Here is a 19616-nt window from a genome sequence, read left to right as displayed (position 1 = left end):
CTGGAATATTCTGACTTTCCACTCTCAGAAATCCAGACATCTGTATCTTATCTCTTTCACCTTGTTTAAGTCCTTGTTCAAATGCCATCTTCCTAATCAATAATGAGGCTTACCCTAATCACCCTAGTTAACTTCAAAATTCCCAGGTGTTTCTGATCCTTCTTCATTCTGCTCTTAATCTTTTCCCATAGCATTCCTTATTGCTAAGATACTATATAATTTTATATATTTACATTAATTTTCTCTATGTTTTATTGTACAAATTCTTTTGCTAGAATAAAAGCGCTGCAAATGAAGAGAATGTATCCATTTTTATCATGCTATGTCCCCAATGTTTAGTATAGTTCCTAACAGATACTCAAATATTTGTCGAATATATGAGTGGCCCTTTTCTCTCGGGGACATTATAATCACAGTTAGTGAGTCAAATATCAGAAAACTATATATAATAAAATGGTAAAGCAGTGACTCCTCAACTTGTAAAGAAGTACTATGTCTCACTTCTCAGTGATATTTAATTTCAGACATAGTATAATCTAAAATACTAGGTATTAAGAGGAGAGAGTGACATGGACTAAAATAGTTGAATAAATTTTCATGCAGATGATAGAATTTAAATGTGTTTTTATTTATATTTATATTGAGGATTTAGGTGAGGGAGTGAATGAGGACAGGTAAAAATTATAACATTAAATAAATATATTCAGAAAATAAAAGTTAAAAATGGTTTATATGTTATAAAAATGTCACATTCCAGCTTGGCTTTCATTTATGATCATAAGGATCAATGTTGCTATTGTTATTGTTAGGCTCTATGTTTGATAATTACAATTGTTTGCTTTGCTTGGACTCTGTATTTATCTATTGCATGGGAAAAAGATTTGCTTTCATTCTTTAATATCAACTTAAAACCAACTTAAAGTCTAACCCAAAAATTTAATGACAATTTAGTTTTGTTTTATTTTGACACCAATAATCTTTTTTAGAACTAAATAAGGTTGAAATCTATATTATATTTATAGGTTTAAGATCATTCTGTCAAGAGGTAGTCATCTGCATTAGTAATAGATGAGATAGTCCAAATAAAAACAACCAGGTATACTAAAATCTAAACTTAGCTGTGATTTTTCAATTTCTCCCATGCTAAGCAGGAAAGATCCATATTTGACTGATTTGGGAATTCTCCTCTTTCCCTTCTTCTGCACATCCTCTGCAAGAATGACAGAGATGTATAATGATCAAATGGAGGAAGCGGGAAAGAGAACAAGAATGAATAATCCACAAAGTGGATAAGTTCTTGAATAATTGAAAGTTGAGCAGGAACTTATTCAATCTAACTTCTTTTAAAAATGGAAGGGCAAAGAAAACAATTAATCAGATAAAGTAGTCAATCATATCTTTTTTACTTCAAGTTATTAATATTCTGTTAATGCAACTTTGATTGATTCCATTACACTAAAAGTTTTGTTTCTGTTTTAAGTTCAGGATACAGAAATGTCATTTCTCATTTGAAGGTATTTCTGTGAACATATTCAAGATGGTCTTGTGATATGGTTACTGAAGTGAACATATTGGGAAAATATTACCATAGTGTCTTCATTGAGCAGATAAACATTTATTGGTATCACCAACTTTTTGTGAATAGATCTTAGTCTATTTTAAAATCTAAATACACCATTTTGACTGTACTTTGCCATGTAATTATGTAATTATATAGCACAGTTCTCTTTGGTTTTTCAGCCAAGGTTTGAATCTAGTCTAAATATAATGAGCTTGAACCTTCGGGGAGTCAGGAAAGTGAACTCTTAATACCCTTCGAAGAGAGTTCCTCACAGGCTTGTGTTAGAATGTTTATGTGTTGTCTCAACTGAAAACCAGGGAATAGAACTTGAATTGTAATGGTCTACAAATGCTTGACCTCCTCATTTCCTAGAGTTATCACAAGTAAAAATGGTTGAAATAGGTATATTGTTAAAGTGGAGGGTCTGTATCCCTCTATTTCTGGATGAATGCATTTGAAAATCAAAACAAAGTTCATGGTAGAAAATGTGTGTGTGTGCGTGTGCGTGTGTGTGTGTGTGTGTTACAAACATAAACTTTTTTTTTTAAATTGAAAACACTGTGTTTCAGAGGACCAGACAGATCAGCCACAAAGACTTGTTAATAAAGGTGTGGATTTTATAACCAAATCTATCATAATCTTAATAGGAAGGAACATAATGAAATAAAAAGGAATAAAAGATGTAGTGTTAAAAAATTGAATTAATTCCTACCTATGTCCGTTCTCATCTATAAACACCCTTTAGTTATTTATATGTTACCTAATCTTTGTTAATGTATGGTTTTTCATCCATAAAATGAAAACAATATTGCCTAATATATCTTCCTCATAAGATTATTAAGAGAATTAAATTATTTTATACTGTGGCATATTAATACATGAATTTTATCTAGTATATATTAGGTACTTTTAAGTGCCAGACATGATACTAATTGCTTTACCTTTCTACCATCTAATACTCAGATCAACCCTGTGAATTAGACAAGAAATGAATACGTGATGCTCAAATATTATGTCACATGAGATTATAGGGCTAGTTAAGTAACAACACTGAGATACAGTCATGCTTCCAATCTGTGCATTTAACTCTTTGCTAAACTACCTCTTCATGTTTAGCTTGAACTATGAGTTAAAGATATGCTCTAGAACTTTTCCTAAACCTTAGGGCCCATATATTAGTACATATAGTAAAGTTCCCCTGAAAAAGTTTTAGAGCATTTATCTCAGATATATGTTAATTAGATATTAGAATAGTCATTCAGCATACTAATTCCTACTTATTTGCTTTGTTCTCTTAGGTGGATAAATTTTATAGATGTAGTACCTCAAGCCAGGTCATTTTGATATTCTGTTCCTTTCTTGACTGAGACAATCTGCTTCTATTTACTGCAGCCCTTGAATAGCACTGGGGTTAAGGGGGGCCATTCCCCTGCACAGTCAAAAAGCCACATATAACTTTATACTCTCCCAAAACTTAACTAATGGCCTACTGTTGACTAGAAGTCTTATCAAAAACACACAGCTGATTAACACATATTTTGTGTATTAAATATATTAATACTGTATTCTTACAACCACATAGGTGAGAGAAAAGAAATGTTAAGAAAGAAAATACATTTACAATACTGCATGTATCTATTGAAAAAAATCCATGGATAAGTGGACTTTTGCAGTTCAAATCCGTGCTGTTCAAGGGTCAACTGTATTTCTAATAATTATAGATAACATTCATAAGGCACTTTGTGCCAATTACTTAATCTGCTTTCTCTCTCTGTTCTCATCACAACTCTCTTTGAAACCATTTGTATAATCACCAACTTTCAAAGTAGGAAACTAAGACATTGAACATTTATTTTTTTTTATTTTTTTTAAAGATTTTATTTATTTATTTGTCAGAGAGAGAGAGAGCACAGGCAGACAGAGTGTCAGAGGGAGAAGCAGGATCCTTGCAGAGCAAGGAGCCCGATGCGGGACTCGATCCCAAGACGCTGGGATCATGACCTGAGCCGAAGGCAGCCGCTTAACCAACTGAGCCACCCAGGCGTCCCCTAAGACATTGAACATTTAAATGACTTGTATTAGATTACCGAGCCAGTAAGTGTGAAGTTGGGATTCCACCTTAATTCAATAGAATCTTCTTTGAAAAACTTTAAGTTGGAACTGCAAACAACTAATAAAAGTTTTTAAATAAGTAATTTAGTAGTATTTTCACCACAGCAGGGAATTCCATTTTCAGTAGAAGATAAAGAATTACAGTGTTTTCTTAAAATCATTTTTAAATTTGCTTCTATTTTCATGTCTTGGTTTACACGTAATTTAAGGAAAATTCATCCCAAGGAAAGCACCTGTAGAGATAAGGCACCAGGTTCTCCAGTATGCAATGAGCACAAATTGGTGACCAAACAGGAAAAGCTAAAGGGTAAATGAAGTCTTATTCCCCTCTTAGTTGCTGATATCCAAAGTAAATATAAATACTAAAGGAAAATGTTGAGGACATCTCAAGGATTGAATTATTGACTTCTTTGCCGTTTTGTTAAAGTCTAGTTAGTGAGGGCATCTCTAGGTATTATGGTCTTTCTAAAAAAGAAAATTGGCTTTTCCCATTCAATTTGTACATAATGCAACTTTTACACGTCCTTCAGTTTTTATTAAGAAGCTGAAATACTTCAGCAATAACTTTAGGACAGCATAGCTTCTGATGAAATTTCACGTAGGGAGAAAAAGCATGAGAAACATCCCCATGTGGGGCGCCTGGGTGGCTCAGTGGGTTAAGCCGCTGCCTTCGGCTCAGGTCATGATCTCAGAGTCCTGGGATCGAACCCCGCATCGGGCTCTCTGCTCGGTAGGGAGCCTGCTTCCTCCTCTCTCTCTGCCTGCCTCTCTGCCTACTTGTGATCTCTCTGTCAAATAAATAAATAAATAAATCTTTAAAAAAAAAAAAAAAAGAAACATCCCCATGTAATCTTTTATATCTGTCATTTGCAGTGGGTAAGTGACCCGCCTTGGTTTGACTATCCTCCTGCTGCTTTACTAGCCTTACTGCTTTACTGCACTTCAAGGTTTTGTGGACATGTTGTCTAGGTCAATGGGAGGGTTTTCTTTCTTGTGTATCTATCATTAAAACGTTCCACAAAAACCTACTGCAAAATGTTCCTTATCTTTTTGTCAAATATGAAGCAGTGAATAGGACTAGTACTTTATGGAAATTTTTTACACCCTTAATAATCATTTCGAAAATTTAGAGCACGTAGTACTGCAGGCGTATAAGAATAGCTTCATATTTCTGCCTTCTTTTCTTTTATAGGGCCTACTGTATTTGATTCACTTATATCAATTGGAATATCCTCCATATCTTTAATTTCTCTGACCCTCACATTTATGGGCTAGGTGTGTGGCTTGCTGATTTTCAGTTTTGTAGAAAGACCTATGTTTTTCTATCACATAGCCTACAGCACAACTTTGACAGCAGATGAGCAGTTCTCTAAGGGCGCTGAGCCAGGCTGGTTATCTCAGACACTCCAGAGAGGACCCAAGGACGAGCTGCTCACCTCTTTGCTCTTTCAGGCACACCATGTGCAGCTAACAAGGAAGACTTGCATAAAATTTGTTAGAGACCCACAGTAATTTGGGAATCTATTGGTTTTGTGATATATCCTTAGATATTTTTCACACATATGTGTTCAATCTTCCCATCTTATAAAATAAAAGAAAAAATTTATCTTCCGTTTTCTTTATATCTGATATCCCCTTCCCCTAGAAGCAGCACTTACTGACCAAATACTTATTTTTATTGCTTTAAATTTGTAGAGAGCCAAGATCCATCTCATGCCAAATATATATATGTCTTCAATTTTATATCCAATTTCTTATTATTACTTATTATTATATTACTTATTACTGTGATAAAATACTATTTAAATTAAAATTAAATTAAATTAAATTAAATTAAAATAAATAAATTAAAATTTATTTTAAAGTGTATATTTAAAGTGTATATTTTACATAACACTAGTATATTATTACATTATTATGCTTATTTAAATGATTATCCTAAAGGTGTATTGATATTATATCTATACTGTGTTCATAGCTTTGATTAATTGTTCTTAATATTAGAACTATAGCTTAAAGAATTTTTGCTGGGACATTTTCATGTGCTTTTTTTTTTCTTTACATTTTAGGTGTACAAGAATTTCCAGAAAACATTAAGTGTTGTAAGTGTTTAACAATTATTGAAGCCAGTGTCAATCCCATTTCTAAGTGAGTATGAGTGTTTATATTTTACTTGTATTTATGTTTCCATTGGATAATAATGTACACAGATAAAGGAACTTCACCTAATAAATGAATTTTAAATGGTTCATTTAAAATTCAATTTAATAGAATGATGAGGAAAATAATCAAAATAGTTTAACAAAAGATGATTAAAAGCACTGCTGAATAGTGATGAAGGCCTAATTGGCACAGGATTGCATTACTTTGAAGTAAACTATGTCATCATTCTTTGGCTCTCAGGCAATATTCCATGAAAGAGCACTGAAAGAAACTGTTAATAGTTATGATCATGGTGGAAAATTAACATCAAGGATCTAATGAAAGTTCAAGAGAGTACAAGAGTTTGAGATATTGATAAGTACATGAAAATAGCTGATCATGTAATTCTAGCTGAAAAATGAATTATGACCAGAAAAAGGGACTATTTGTGTTTAGGGAAGAGCAAAAACACAGTTCTATGAGGATAACAGAATGGCGACTTGGATGGTAAAGATACTATGATCAGAAATGGGGCATTTGTGGCTTACGATCTATTAGTAGAGAAATGGCATGGGAAGATGAGACCCAACATGTATCAATCAATGTTGGTAAATTATGGTTATGTCATAGGCATAGTGTGCGCTGTGCAATCAAATGGGTCAAGAAAAAACAGAGTGAATGGCAAAGTCATGAATTTGAAAGTTAAATTCACTTAACAATAGCAGTGAACATAAAACCTGGAAGGACAGCAGCAATATCTGGGAAAGGCTGAAACAAATCAGTGGTATTGGGATGCAGATAATGAGTCTCAGTAAGACTGACATTATAATTATACAAAAACTGACAGTAGGATTTGAGAAAAAACTTAGGTCATTGGTTTATATTAAATTGGGGAGACTGGGAGAAACTGAAGCCCACTGGAAAGGCATCTAATAAGTAGTGTCTTTTAGAAGAACAAAGGAAGTTTATCAAAGGGAGTTTGAAGGGAAATTTTTTCATCAGTATAGTTGAGAAGAGGGAGTAATGAGGATGGTTTCTCTAAGGGTCATGAGAAGAGGCTGTAGATGAGACTAGGAACAGATTATAAAAGGAGATAAAAGTTTAGATGGAGATCTTTACAGTGAATTGTTTGTAAAATAACTTATGGCCTTTGGTAGAAAGTGTGGAACATCAAGAAATAAAATGTGTTTGAAAGAGAACAAATTTTCTACCTCAAAAGTAGATTATTGAAGAGAAAAAAAAATTATGAAAAGAATTTTCCAAAACTCTTAATCTAGAATGCAGTCCTCTCAACAAATAGACATCGCTAGCTTTTCACATAAAGACCACAGCTATATGCTTGACTTAAGTCATAGTCCAGGACAGATAATGAATTGTTTTTCAAAACTATAGTTTTATTGGCTGTATCTCTGAATTCCTTCCGTACATTTGGTTTTTTAAAAGATGAATATGACTTGTTTCATTAAAAAATGTCTGACACTAAAAGGATTAAGTAGTTTGGGAATTCATAAAAAATTACATAAAAGTCAATTTAAGTTGTATACTAATTTTAAAAGTTTTTTAAGATATAATTCATATATAGTAAAATTTACCTTTTACCTATATGGCTTAGTGAATTTTGACAAATGTATACAGTTGTGCACCACAACTATAATAAGATAGAGACTATTTCCATCTCCCCGAAAAGTTCCCTCAGCTCAATCATCCATTTCTCTGATTTCTATGATTTTCTCTTTTCCAAATGTCATATAAATAATATCATACTGTTGTGTCTGACTTCTTTTACTTAACACAGTGATTTTGAGATTTATCCACATTGGTTCAAGAAGTGGTATTACATTCCTTTTTATTGCTAGGTAATATTCCATTGTATGGAAATACCATAAGTTATTTATCTATTCATCAATTGATAGACATTTAGGATGTTTGTGTCAGCATATGTTTTCTATTGGGTAGACCCCTAGGAGTGGTATACTGGGTAGTACGGTGTGTATATGTCTAACCTTATAAGAAATTTTCAAACCCTATTCAAAAACAGCTGTCCCATTGTCTTTCCCATCAGCAATTTATTAGAGTTTCTGTTGTTCCTCATCTTTGTCAGAATTTGGTACTATCAGGGGACCTGGGTGGTTCAGTTGGTTCAGGGTCTGCCTTCGACTCAGGTTGTGATCCCAGGGTCCTGAGATTGAGCCCCAAGTCTGGCTCCCTGTTCATTGGGAAGTCTGCTTCTCCTACTCCCTCTGTTGTTCCCCAAGCTTGTGCTGTCAAACGAATAAATAAAATCTTAAAAAAGAAAAAAAGAATTTGGTGTTATCAGGTTTCTGTTGCTGTTGTTGTTGTTTTCTATTTTTACCCATACTAGCAGATGTTGTACCTCACTGTGGCATTTCACTGTGGTTTTAATTTATATCTTTAATATCCAGGTAACATGTTTTCATTTTCATGTATTTATTTACAATTTTTATTGCTTCTTCAGTAAAAGTTCAAGTCTTGTTTTCATTTTTTTTTAATTAATTAATTTATTTTAGAGAGTGTGTACACCCAGAGGGAGGGGCAAAAGAAGAGGGAGGGTCTCAAGCAGACTCCATGCTCAACAAGGAGCCTGACACAGGGCTCATCTCATGTCTCCAAGATCATGACCTGAAAGGGAACAAGACTCAGATGCCTAACCAGCTGCACCACCCAGGTGCCCGCATCTCTTGTTCATTTTTATTATTTTATCTTATTATTATTGAATTATAAGAGTTTTAGGGGTGCCTGGGTGGCTCAGTTGGTTAAGCCTCTGCCTTCAGCTCAGATCATGATCCCGGGGTCCTGGGATCAAGCGAATTGAGCCCCCAACTGGGCTCCCTGATCAGTGGGGGAATCTGCTTCTCCCTTCCCCTCTGTCCCTCCTCTCTGTTTGTGTTCTGTCTCTCACAAATAAATAATCTTAAAAAAAATTCTTTATATATTCTGGCTAAATGTCCTTTATTTGTATGCAAATAATTACTCCTATTCTCTGACTTATCTTCTCATTTTTAAAACAGTGACTTCCAAAAGGAAGATTTTAATTCTGATGAAGAGCTATTCATAAATTATTATATTGGTTTATGCTTCTTCTTCCTATATAAGTGATCTTTGCTATCATAGTCTTAAAGATTTTTCTCTATGCTTTCCTCTGGAACTTAGGCTTTACACTTAGGTCTATGATCTATTTAAAGCTAATTTTTAGAGGTGCCTCGGTGGCTCAGTCTGTTGAGCATCAGGTTCTTGATTTCGGCTCAGGTAATGATCTCAGGGTGCTGGGATCAAGCCCTGCATCAGGCTCAGTCCTCGGCCCAGAATAAACAGGTTCTTCTCTTCTCCGCCTCTCCCCCGACTTGTTTGCTAGCTTGTTTATTTGCATATGGTTAACCATTTATTCCACTACCTTTTGTTGAAAAAATTATCCTTTCTTCATAAAATGACCCGAGTACTATTGTTTTTTTTTTTAAAGATTTTATTTATTTATTTGACAGACAGAGATCACAACTAGGCAGAGAAGCAGGCAGAGAGAGAAGGGAAGCAGGCTCCCTGCCAAGCAGAGAGCCCGATGCAGGGCTTGATTCCAGGACCCTGGGATCATGACCTGAGCTGAAGGCAGAGGCTTTAACCCACTGAGCCACCCAGGCACCCCACCGAGTACTGTTTTTTGTTAATCAATTGATCACATGTGTTTGGATCCATTTCTCAATTGCCCATTTTGTACATTAATCAATATGCCTGTTCTTATATCAGTTCCATACTGTCTACTATTACTATATTACTATAGCTTTATGGTAATTCATACAATCAAGGAGTGTGAGTCCTTGCACTTTATTCTTCTTTATCAAAATTACCTGGGCTATCTATACCTTTTGCTTTTTCATATAAATTTTTTAATCAGCTTTCTAATATCTACAAAAATAACAAATCCTTCTGGAATTTTAGTAGAAATTATATTGAATCTATAAATCAATTTGAGCAGAATTAACATCTCAAAAATATTGAATAGTCCTATTCCTGAGAATAGTATATCTCTATAGTTACTTGGATATTTTAAAATTTCTTTTATCAGGGTGTCTGCATGGCTCTGTAGGTTAGGAATTTGCCTTCAGCTTGGGTCGTGATCCCGGGGTCCTGTGTTTGAGCCTCAGGTCAGGCTCTCTGTTCCAGCTCTCTGCTTGGTGGGGAGCCTGCTTCTTCCTCTTTCTCTGCCTACTGCTCTGCTTACTTATGCTCTCTCTCTGTCAACTAAATAAGTAGAAATCTTTAAAAAATAATAATAATAAAAATTTAAAAATAAAATTTCTTTTATCAATGCCTTGTAGATTTCAACATATGAATCTTTTATATGATTCAAACTATTCCAAATATTTCATGTTTTTTGTGCAATTGCAAAAGATTGTTCCATTATTCAATTGTTTATTGTTAGTATATAGAAATATATACTATAGTATATATATACTAAATATATATAGAAATATAAAGAGTTTTTCTTTATGGACCCTATATTCTGCAATCTCACTAAATTCACTAATTTTCGTAGATTTTTTTTAGATTTGGGGTGATTTCCTATGTAGACTATCATGTCACCTGTGAATGTCGACAGGTTTGGGGTGTTGTTGTTTTTTTTCATCATTTCAATCTGTGTGTCTTTTATTTATTTCCTTTTCTTTCTTTATTGTCTTGGACAGGACCTCCTGTACAATGCTGAATAGAAGAGGTTAAAAGAGACATTGCCTTTTTCCCAACTTAGGGAGAAAGCACTAAGACTTTCACCATTAAGTATGATTGTTACTTGTTGTTTTTTCAGTCATGCCTTTATCAGGTTGGGGAAATTTTCAATAATCCATTCCTCATCTCCTTTTGAGCTCTCCCCAGCAGGTTACTCTAAGTTTTTAGGTTTTTACTTTCAATCTTTACAAGGAAATCTAAGCTTTCTCTGTGAGGTCCTTTAACAATTGTTGAGTCTCTTGACCACCAGCTGGTTCCCACACCAGTCCACATTTTTAGGAACTTCTTACAGCAGAATCCCAGGTCCAGATACCATAATTTGTGTTAGTTTTCTCATGCTATCTAAGAAATTACCTTTAGTTTAGTGGCTCAGCAGCACATTATTATCCCTCAGTTTCTGTGGGTTAGGAATCTGGGCATATTGTAACATGATTTCCTGCCTCATAGTTTCACCAAGCTGCAATCAAGGTATCAGTCAAGCTGTATTCTCATCTGGAAGCTCAATGGAAAAAGAATGTACTTTCAATTTCATTCAGGTTATTGGCAGAATTCATTTAGTTGCTATTATACAGTTGAGAGCCCAGCTCTTTGGTGGCTCTCAGCTCAAGGCCATACTTGGATCCTAGAGGTTGGTAGAGTTCCCAGCCATGTTGACTTCTCCATAAACAGTTCACTAGTGGCAGCTTGCTTCTTTAATGTCAGCAGCTGAGTAGAGTTAATATTCTAGTAAGACAGTATTGTGTAATATAGTTATGAGAGTGACATCTCATATTTTCCATACTCCATTGATTAGAAGCAAATCACAAGTCTTATCACACTTAAAGGAAAATCATACAAGGTCGTGAACATCAGGAAGTGAGGGTCATGGAGGCCACCTTGTAATCTTATCCACCATGTCTTTGATACCTGGTTTGCTGAGACTTTTACTATCAATTTGACATATTGAATTTTGTCAAAGCTCTTTTTTTCCCCAAACATCTATTGACATGATGATATGCTGTTTTTTTTTTCTTTTTCAGTGTAATGATATGGTGAATTACACTGAATTTTTTTTAATGTTAATCCAAATTTGTATTCCAGGAATAAACACTACTTGATCAAGATGTATTACTTTTTAAAATAAATTAATGGCTATTATTTTTTAATAAATTAATTAGTGATATGCTAATATTTTGTAAAGGATTTTCCTGTCTATATTCATGAAGCTTATTAGTCTGAAATTTCTTTTCTTGTAATTTCTTTGCCTGGTTTTGTAACAAAATAAAACTAGTCTCATAAAAATAGTTGGGAGACATTCTCTTCTATTTTCTATAAGAGTTTGTATAGAATTGGAATTATTTCCTCCTTAAGTATGGATAGAATTTGCCAGTGCAACCCTCAAGCCTGGACTTCTCTTGAAGGGAAAGTTTTTAATTCCATTTCCATAATAACAGAAGGGTTATTCGAATTAACTTTTTTCTTGAGTGATCTTTGATAGCTGTGATTTTCAAGAATTTGTACACTTACATAAGTTTTCAAATGTTCTGGGATCAAATTTTTTTATAGTGTTCTTTTATCAACCCTTTAACATCTATGGGTTCTCTAATGGTGCTCTCTCTTTCATTCCTAGCATCCACAATTTGTGTCTTCTTTCTTTTTTTTGCTTGATCAGTCTGACTAGAGATTTGTCAATTTAATTGCCCTTTTCAAAAAACCATATTTGTGTTTCATTGGGGTTTTTTTTTTTTTTTTTTTTTGCTTTTCTCTTCATTTTTTTGACTTTAAGAAGTCTACAAAGTAGTAAGTCATGAAGACCCTGGAATATAATAGATATAGTGCTGAGTATTATTCATCTTAGCTTTAGTTTTAGATGTGAACTTTATAGTATAGTCTGAATGCCTTAACTAAGTCATTAGTGAAAATTATCATAATAAAATTGAAAACAACTACTTAATGAGAAAAGCATGAACCAGCATTTACTGAAAGCCCATCGTGTCTCAGACTTTGAGATGCATTATCTCATTTTCATCTTTAGGACAACCTCATAAAGTAGGTAAACATTATCTACATACCCTTTTACAGATAGAAACACATGAAGATAGCATTTAAATTCCTGAGATCCTTTCACCAATTCTGAAAAAACATTTGATTTTGGTTTAAATTAAAAGATACATTTTGAAAATATGACACATTTTAATGCATAATAATAATGACATTGCTAATAAATTATGGCACATCCACTGGATGGACACAAAGATTATATATAGGGTAACCATATGTCTCCATTTGCTCAAGTCATCCCAGTTTATACATCTTGATGTGACATGATTAATAATAGCTCATTTTTTTTTAAAGATTTTATTTATTTATTTGACAGAGAGAAATCACAAGTAGGCAGAGAGGCAGGCAGAGAGAGAGGAGGAAGCAAGCTCCCTGCTGAGCAGAAAGCCCGATGTGGGGCTCGAACCCAGGACCTGGGATCATGACCTGAGCCGAAGGCAGCGGCTTAACCCACTGAGCCACCCAGGCGCCCCAGTAATAGCTCATTTTTAATTCTCAAAAATGTCCTAGTTTGAATGATAGATAATGTAGTCATTCTGATTATACAGAAAAATTGAAAGATAATTACAATGTAAAGGGAGAAAACATGATACAATTTTGCAGTGATGTTAAAACATTTAATTGGAAACCAGATTTAAAATACATGAAATGGTAATGAGAGTTGTGTTAAGAAAGTAGAATTATGAGCAATATTTTTCTTTTCTCTTTTTATTCCAAATATTCTATAATATTATTAATTTTATAATTTATACATTTAAAATATGTAGAGTTTGTAATTACTATGGAAGAAATAATCATTTAATCACTAAAGAAACTCTGGAAGTGGATAATAGTATCATCATTTTACAAATAAGGAAATTGAGTCTTGCAAAGATTTATAAAGGTCACAGAGATAACTATTGAAAGAACTATAATTCAAACCCAGGTCTTCTAACATCAATGCCCGTATGCTCAACCACTAAAATATATGGGTGTCTGTTGTATTATACTTTCTTTGTGTAGTTTGAATATACCATTTGAATTTAAGTGATTAATAAAATGAATGTGTTTCTTTAGTGGTGAGAGAATTATTTGCCAATATACATAAAGAACTTGTTTGAATTCTTTATTAGATCAGTCAAATGTGGAAAGTAATCAGTTACTTTTCCTTTTTTTTTAAGATTTTATGTATTTATTTGACAGAGAGAGAACGAGAGAGCACAAGAGGGGGAAGAGTAGAGGGAGAGGGAGAAATAGGTTCCCCACTGAGCAGGGAGTGTGGTGATGTAGGGCTCATTCCCAAAACCCTGGGATCACGACTGACTGGCGCCCAAGGCAGATGCCCAACCATCTGAGCCACCCAGGAGCCTTACCAATTACTTTTGGATAGTAAAATCATTTCCTTATTGAGAACTCCCTAACTTAGTTTAAAATATTGGATTTCACTGGAGAACTTGAAGGAGGATAACCCGTGATTGTCATCTTCATCAAGTTTATCTAGCTTACTAGATATTTAGATAGCTACTAGATAGTTGGATAGTTAGATAGCTTACTAGTATCTTCCTCACCACTCCTTGTAAACTCCTCTGGAAATGGTAATATTGATAAGTGGGGCCATTTTCTCTATTAGAAGCTACAAAATTGTACCATAAAGTTAAAAATAAATGAAATTATTTTCTTTTGCATACTTACTGAATTTATTTTTCAAATAATATGTGCTAGCTCATTGAGGACATTCTTAAAACTCATTGTCTTCAAACAATTTATAATTTATCCCTGGAATAGAAAATACCTAACACTTCTATAAAGCAATTGGTTTCAGTGTTTGGTATAAAATAATTGGCTAAAATTTTGCTAAATCTGTGAGTAGAATTCTGTAGAGAAAGTGAGAAAGAAGATACTAATTTTGAATGTAAGTACAGAGTAACTATTCAATAAATTTCTGTTGAAGTGAATTGAAATAAAAATATACATAGTATTAAATAAAATATACTGTATAAATAAGCACTTTAATTCTACATCTTTTTTTTAAATAAGAAAGGTTTGATATAAAATGTCAACACATCTTTGTTTATTACCAGACTGAAAAAACTATCTTACTTTGTATTCTGGTTTTTCATATAACTTATTTTTAGCAGTCCAGTTTTACATTGGAACCTGTACAGTGTGGCCAATTCTTAAATCCTTAAAGTGTTCTATACAAGAAACCAGATTTCCTTGTAGCATAAGAAAAAGCTTTTGTCTGAGAAGCAGCAATAAACAAATATATTTTTGATCAAAGAAGTAGTATAATATAATACCATTTACTGTACATACATATGCAGAATAGTAGACTAAGGGAAGCTGGACTAGTTCAAACTGTCCTTAAAACTAGGAAATTGGCATTTTAAAGCTTTTTTTATGTATTAATAGCTACCACATTAAATTATTAGATCAAAGGTTTTAGCATTCTTGTCATTTTACATGTATTAGTCTTCTTTTTTAAAGATTCATAAATGATACCTTCTTTCCAATGAGTATGAGAACCATAAGGACATTAGGGTAAGACAGTAATTAAATGTATATTGAAATCTGTTGGACATCTGGATCATTATCATAAAAACTGTTATATTCTGAGGATATGAACTAATATATTTCAACAAAGGATAACTTAGAGAAAAACAACAATCTCTCATAGATTTTTTTTTAATCCTGTAGGATAAAATTCAAACCTTGGAGTTAAGCTTTTAGTACCCTCTAAACCCTGTCCTCTAAACCCTGTCCCCTATTGATACTCTCAAATCTTAATGCCCAACACTGTTGTACAGAAAGTATTTTTCTCTAGAACTCATCTTCTCTTACTCTCTTAAGGTGAATTCTCACCTCTACATTATTCCTCTGCCTTCTTTCTCTTTTTCTATTTTCATGAATCCTACCTCTGTTTAAAGGAAATTTGTGGAAACAACTTCTATGAAGCCATAAAAAACAATCTAACTTCAAAATACAAACTGGAACAAGATATTTGCAACAAAAATAATCAATAGAAGAGTACCCTAACAGTGTGTAAAGAATTCGTACAAAGTAAGGTAAAAATATTAATTGCGTTTAGTTTGGATTCCTCAGAAGTGGGTGTTTAGAAAGAATCTAAGCACTAGATTTAGGATATGGTCTCAAGAAATCCTTGTCGAGGGTGTGTTATCCGACTATTTACTAGTATGGACAACTGGACCTTAAGCTCTCTGGGGAACTCTGGGAAACAGTATAAAACATGTATCAAAGTGGTGGCACACATAATGGGTGAAGGAGCTGAAGTATTTATAGTTTTGTTAGTCATTAGGGCTGTTCCTGAGGGACATTAATTTCTTATGATGAGGGATATAATTTAAGTAAACTTTATATACCAGGACATATGTTAAAAAATATTTACAGAAACAACGTTTATAATAAAATAAAAACAGCTGAAATGTTCATTAAAAGGAGAATAATAAATTGTGGTATAGTCATACAGTGGAATACTATGATGATCAATCATTGACATCAAAATGGGTGAATTTCACAATAATACTAACTTTTAAAAGTTTCAGGAAAATATTCATTGTGTGACTTGATTTATATAATATTTAAAAACATGCAAAAACCACACTTTCCTTTAGGGATTGAAGTAGGTGGAGTATAGTAAAACTAAAAAACAGAATAATTAACATCATTCAGGAATTTGAGGAACAAATAGGATGAGGTAGTTAGGGAAGGGCATTCAGAGGTTCTTTCCCGGTACTGCTTGTGAGATACACATGTACTCTTTTAGATATATAACTTTTCACAACAGAAGATTGGGCATAGGAAGAGAAACTCACAGTATCGCAGGAGGAGGAGGAGGGGAAATAGGAAAAATGTGTACCAGAAGCCAAGACAGAGAGAACATTGGTGACAACTGTTGCTAGGCAGTGCTGGATACAAAATGAAATGGAGTTAATGGAATTGGGACTTAAGAGGTCATTGGAGGCTTTGGTGAGTGCAGTTTCAGTAATAGAGTTGGGATAGATGCCAGAAAACAATGGCTTGAGGAGTAATAAAGAGCAGTGAGTATAGGCAAGTCTTTAAATAATTTTGTCAGTAAACTCAAGGAGGGAGGTAGGCTGTAATTTGAGATGAAGACAAATTTGAACATTATTTAGGGGTATTTTGTAAAAGAACATAGTAGTGTCTAGACCATTGATAAAGGCATTTAAAAATGTTTAAATTATAGGAAAAATTTAAATATTCTAATAAGTCTCCAGGAAAATTCAGTTAAATCTTTTTGGTGAAAAATATTTAAATATTTCAAATAATTATTTCATCCAGCTGGTAAATTTTTGCAAAGGATATTTCTTTCAACTCTTTTAATGACTCAAAGCATTTAGGGTTCTGTGTAGTCAGAGTTTCAATGTTCTTGGTCATTTTTGTGGAAAACTAATTGAACAAATTTGAATTGCAGTGTACATGCATTATCACTTAGGGGGTCAGAATACTTATCCCTTCCTCTTGGGCAGTTTTAGTCATCATTGCAAAAAGTATAGACACATGTTAATGATTTCATGAAAGAGTAAGTAGATATCCTTGCCTGACCATAAATATGAATTTTCTGTTGAGAAAGAATATTAAATTTAAAATTACAAAACATGGCATACAACTTGAAATTTCTAGAAAAAATTTCTCACTGGTGTGCATAAGGTTAGGGCAACTGTAGGAGATGATGTCGCTGTGACATAAATCTCCACCTAGGAGAACAGTGTGGAGGTGGGTGAATGCCATTTATTTTAATAACAGGCAAAATTTTCAAGCTGTAACAACATGCTCAATAAATTCTTCCATTACTATGATACCAAAGGAGAATTGAAAAATGTATTACACTTCTATTTTCTCTCCTTAGAGATAAATATTTTTGTTCTGTTTCTATGGCAACATCAATGCAGTGACTAAACCTTTAACTCCTTTCTAGACTCCCCGATGGCTTCACGCAGCTTCTAAATCTGACCCAGCTCTACCTGAATGACGCCTTTCTTGAATTTCTTCCAGCTAATTTTGGAAGGTAAGAATACAAAATTTAAATGATGAAATTTTATTTTACTTTAGATGAGTAGTTACCAGCGCCAGTAGTTGAGGCTTCAAAGGTAACAATTATGATTAAAGAGTCATTATTATTCATTAAGTGAGACGATGTTACTTAATGAAACATTTTCCAAAATGAAGTAAAATTTGGTTTTTACATGTCACTAATAATCAAATGAATTCCAGGTGAATTGAAGAATTAAATATACAAAAAATAACGTCAGAGATAATCTGGAAAAAATGCACATGAATATTTCTGGCTCTTGGGTTGGGAAATACCTCTATAGTTTAGAAACAAAGAAAATTACAATAAGTGGGTAGATAGACTTGACTACATAAATACATTTAAAATAAAATAATATCAGAAAATATTTTTAAATTAAGGTAAAACAATAAACTGGGAAAACATTTCCACTATATATGGAAGCAAATTATATCCTTAAGATATAAAGAACTCTTACAAATGAGTAAGACAAGGTTCTCATTAGAAAAGAAGTGAGTAAATGACATCCACAAGGAATTCATGATTAAATGTACAAACTGGTAGTGAATACATGAAGTGTTTATCCTCACAAACAATAAAAATAATATGAATTAAAATGATAAAGAGCTTTATGTTCTATCATATTACAAAAATTCTTTATACAGTACAAGGAAAAAAGGTAGTCTCACACAGCTGATGGAATTTCAGAATGTTATGACTTTCATGCATAACAGTATGTTTTAAAAGATTTGAAAATATTTATAACTATTGCCTTTGTAATTTATTTCTAGAAATGTATGATATCCTTATTAGATACTACGCTAAGATTTATAAACAAGGATATTTGTCATTATTTATAATATGAAAAAAAGTGGAAACACGAATCTGTCCTGGAGATTAGTTGAGTATATTATGGTACCTCCATGATAATAGTATGTCAATTTATAATCCGGTTTAGGGAAATATTTTTTTAATTCTGATAAGTTATATTTAGGAGCATATTTTAATAAAATATATAAATTATATTTCACCAATTTGAATATAATATATGAGTGAGATAAAAGACTGGTTCCTTGTTATTTTTCAACTTCAAATTTTTCAATATTTTCCAGGTATTTTACAATGAACTATTTTTTATATTTAAAAGATACATCTTAAAAATTAAGACATTTTACATTTATCATCAACTGTATTTTTCTAAGTGATCACTTTTGAAATTGTTCAAATGATAAATTGGGTATAACTCAATACCTATCTGTTGGTGTTAAGAAGAGCTCAGTAGAATAATTAAGTCTCTTAACATGTAGTAGCCTCATTTTATATGCAGAGAGTATATCAACATTTCCCAAGTTCCATTACTTTTGCAGATCATGATATCATACCACATAGGAACACCATATAGTTAGACGGTTTTTAAAATTCACAGATCTTCAAAAGAGCATTTGCCAAGTTTCTAAATGAATTGACACTTCAACATCTGTTCATATAAACTGTCATTTTTTTCTAGTACTGACTGTAACAATACAAAATCTTTTGAATTATCAAATCGGAGAATATTTATCACCCTAGACCATATTTCTTTGTCTTAAATTTTTCTCAGTTCTCTTTTAGTGGTCCTAATGTCAAGGAAGATATTTGGCCAAACAGAAAACATAGTACCAAAACCACTTGGAATTAGAATTTAATTTTGTGTAAATTGTCTACCAAGATATGCTCTACTTTAGTCTACTAAAGTCTACTTTAAGACTTAAGTCTACTTTAAAGACTAAAGTCTACTTTAGTCTACCACGCCCTATTATAGTCTAAAACGATTTTTAACCTTCAGCTGGAGAATTATTAAATTTCCTTCCAAAATGTGAGATTTGGTGCCCCTAAAAGCCAAAGTAAGTCACAAAATAACTTCATACTAGTACAGATATTGAGAAGAGGTGAGACATACTGATGTTTAAGAAACCTATTTTACTAGCAATATACCCATGCTCTGAATAACTGAAT

The 19616-nt window shown here is 32.9% G+C and overlaps 1 protein-coding gene across 6 annotated transcripts in view; it reads left to right on the top strand.

The window, feature by feature from the left end:
• The window catches only part of LRRC7 (leucine rich repeat containing 7), a 575277-nt gene that overhangs the window by 284566 nt on the left and 271095 nt on the right, over positions 1-19616 (top strand). For all 6 annotated transcript variants that reach the window (XM_047725077.1, XM_047725083.1, XM_047725078.1 and 3 more), the window contains exons 5-6: positions 5743-5821; positions 17529-17618. In XM_047725077.1, coding sequence (XP_047581033.1) covers positions 5743-5821; positions 17529-17618 — 169 coding nt within the window. The remainder of the gene's footprint in view (positions 1-5742; positions 5822-17528; positions 17619-19616) is intronic.

The sequence above is a fragment of the Lutra lutra genome, chromosome 4, assembly GCF_902655055.1.
Source record: "Lutra lutra chromosome 4, mLutLut1.2, whole genome shotgun sequence".
Lineage (NCBI taxonomy): Eukaryota > Metazoa > Chordata > Mammalia > Carnivora > Mustelidae > Lutra > Lutra lutra.
Note: the sequence above shows the minus strand (reverse complement) of the source record. Positions and strands in the feature narration are given on the sequence as shown.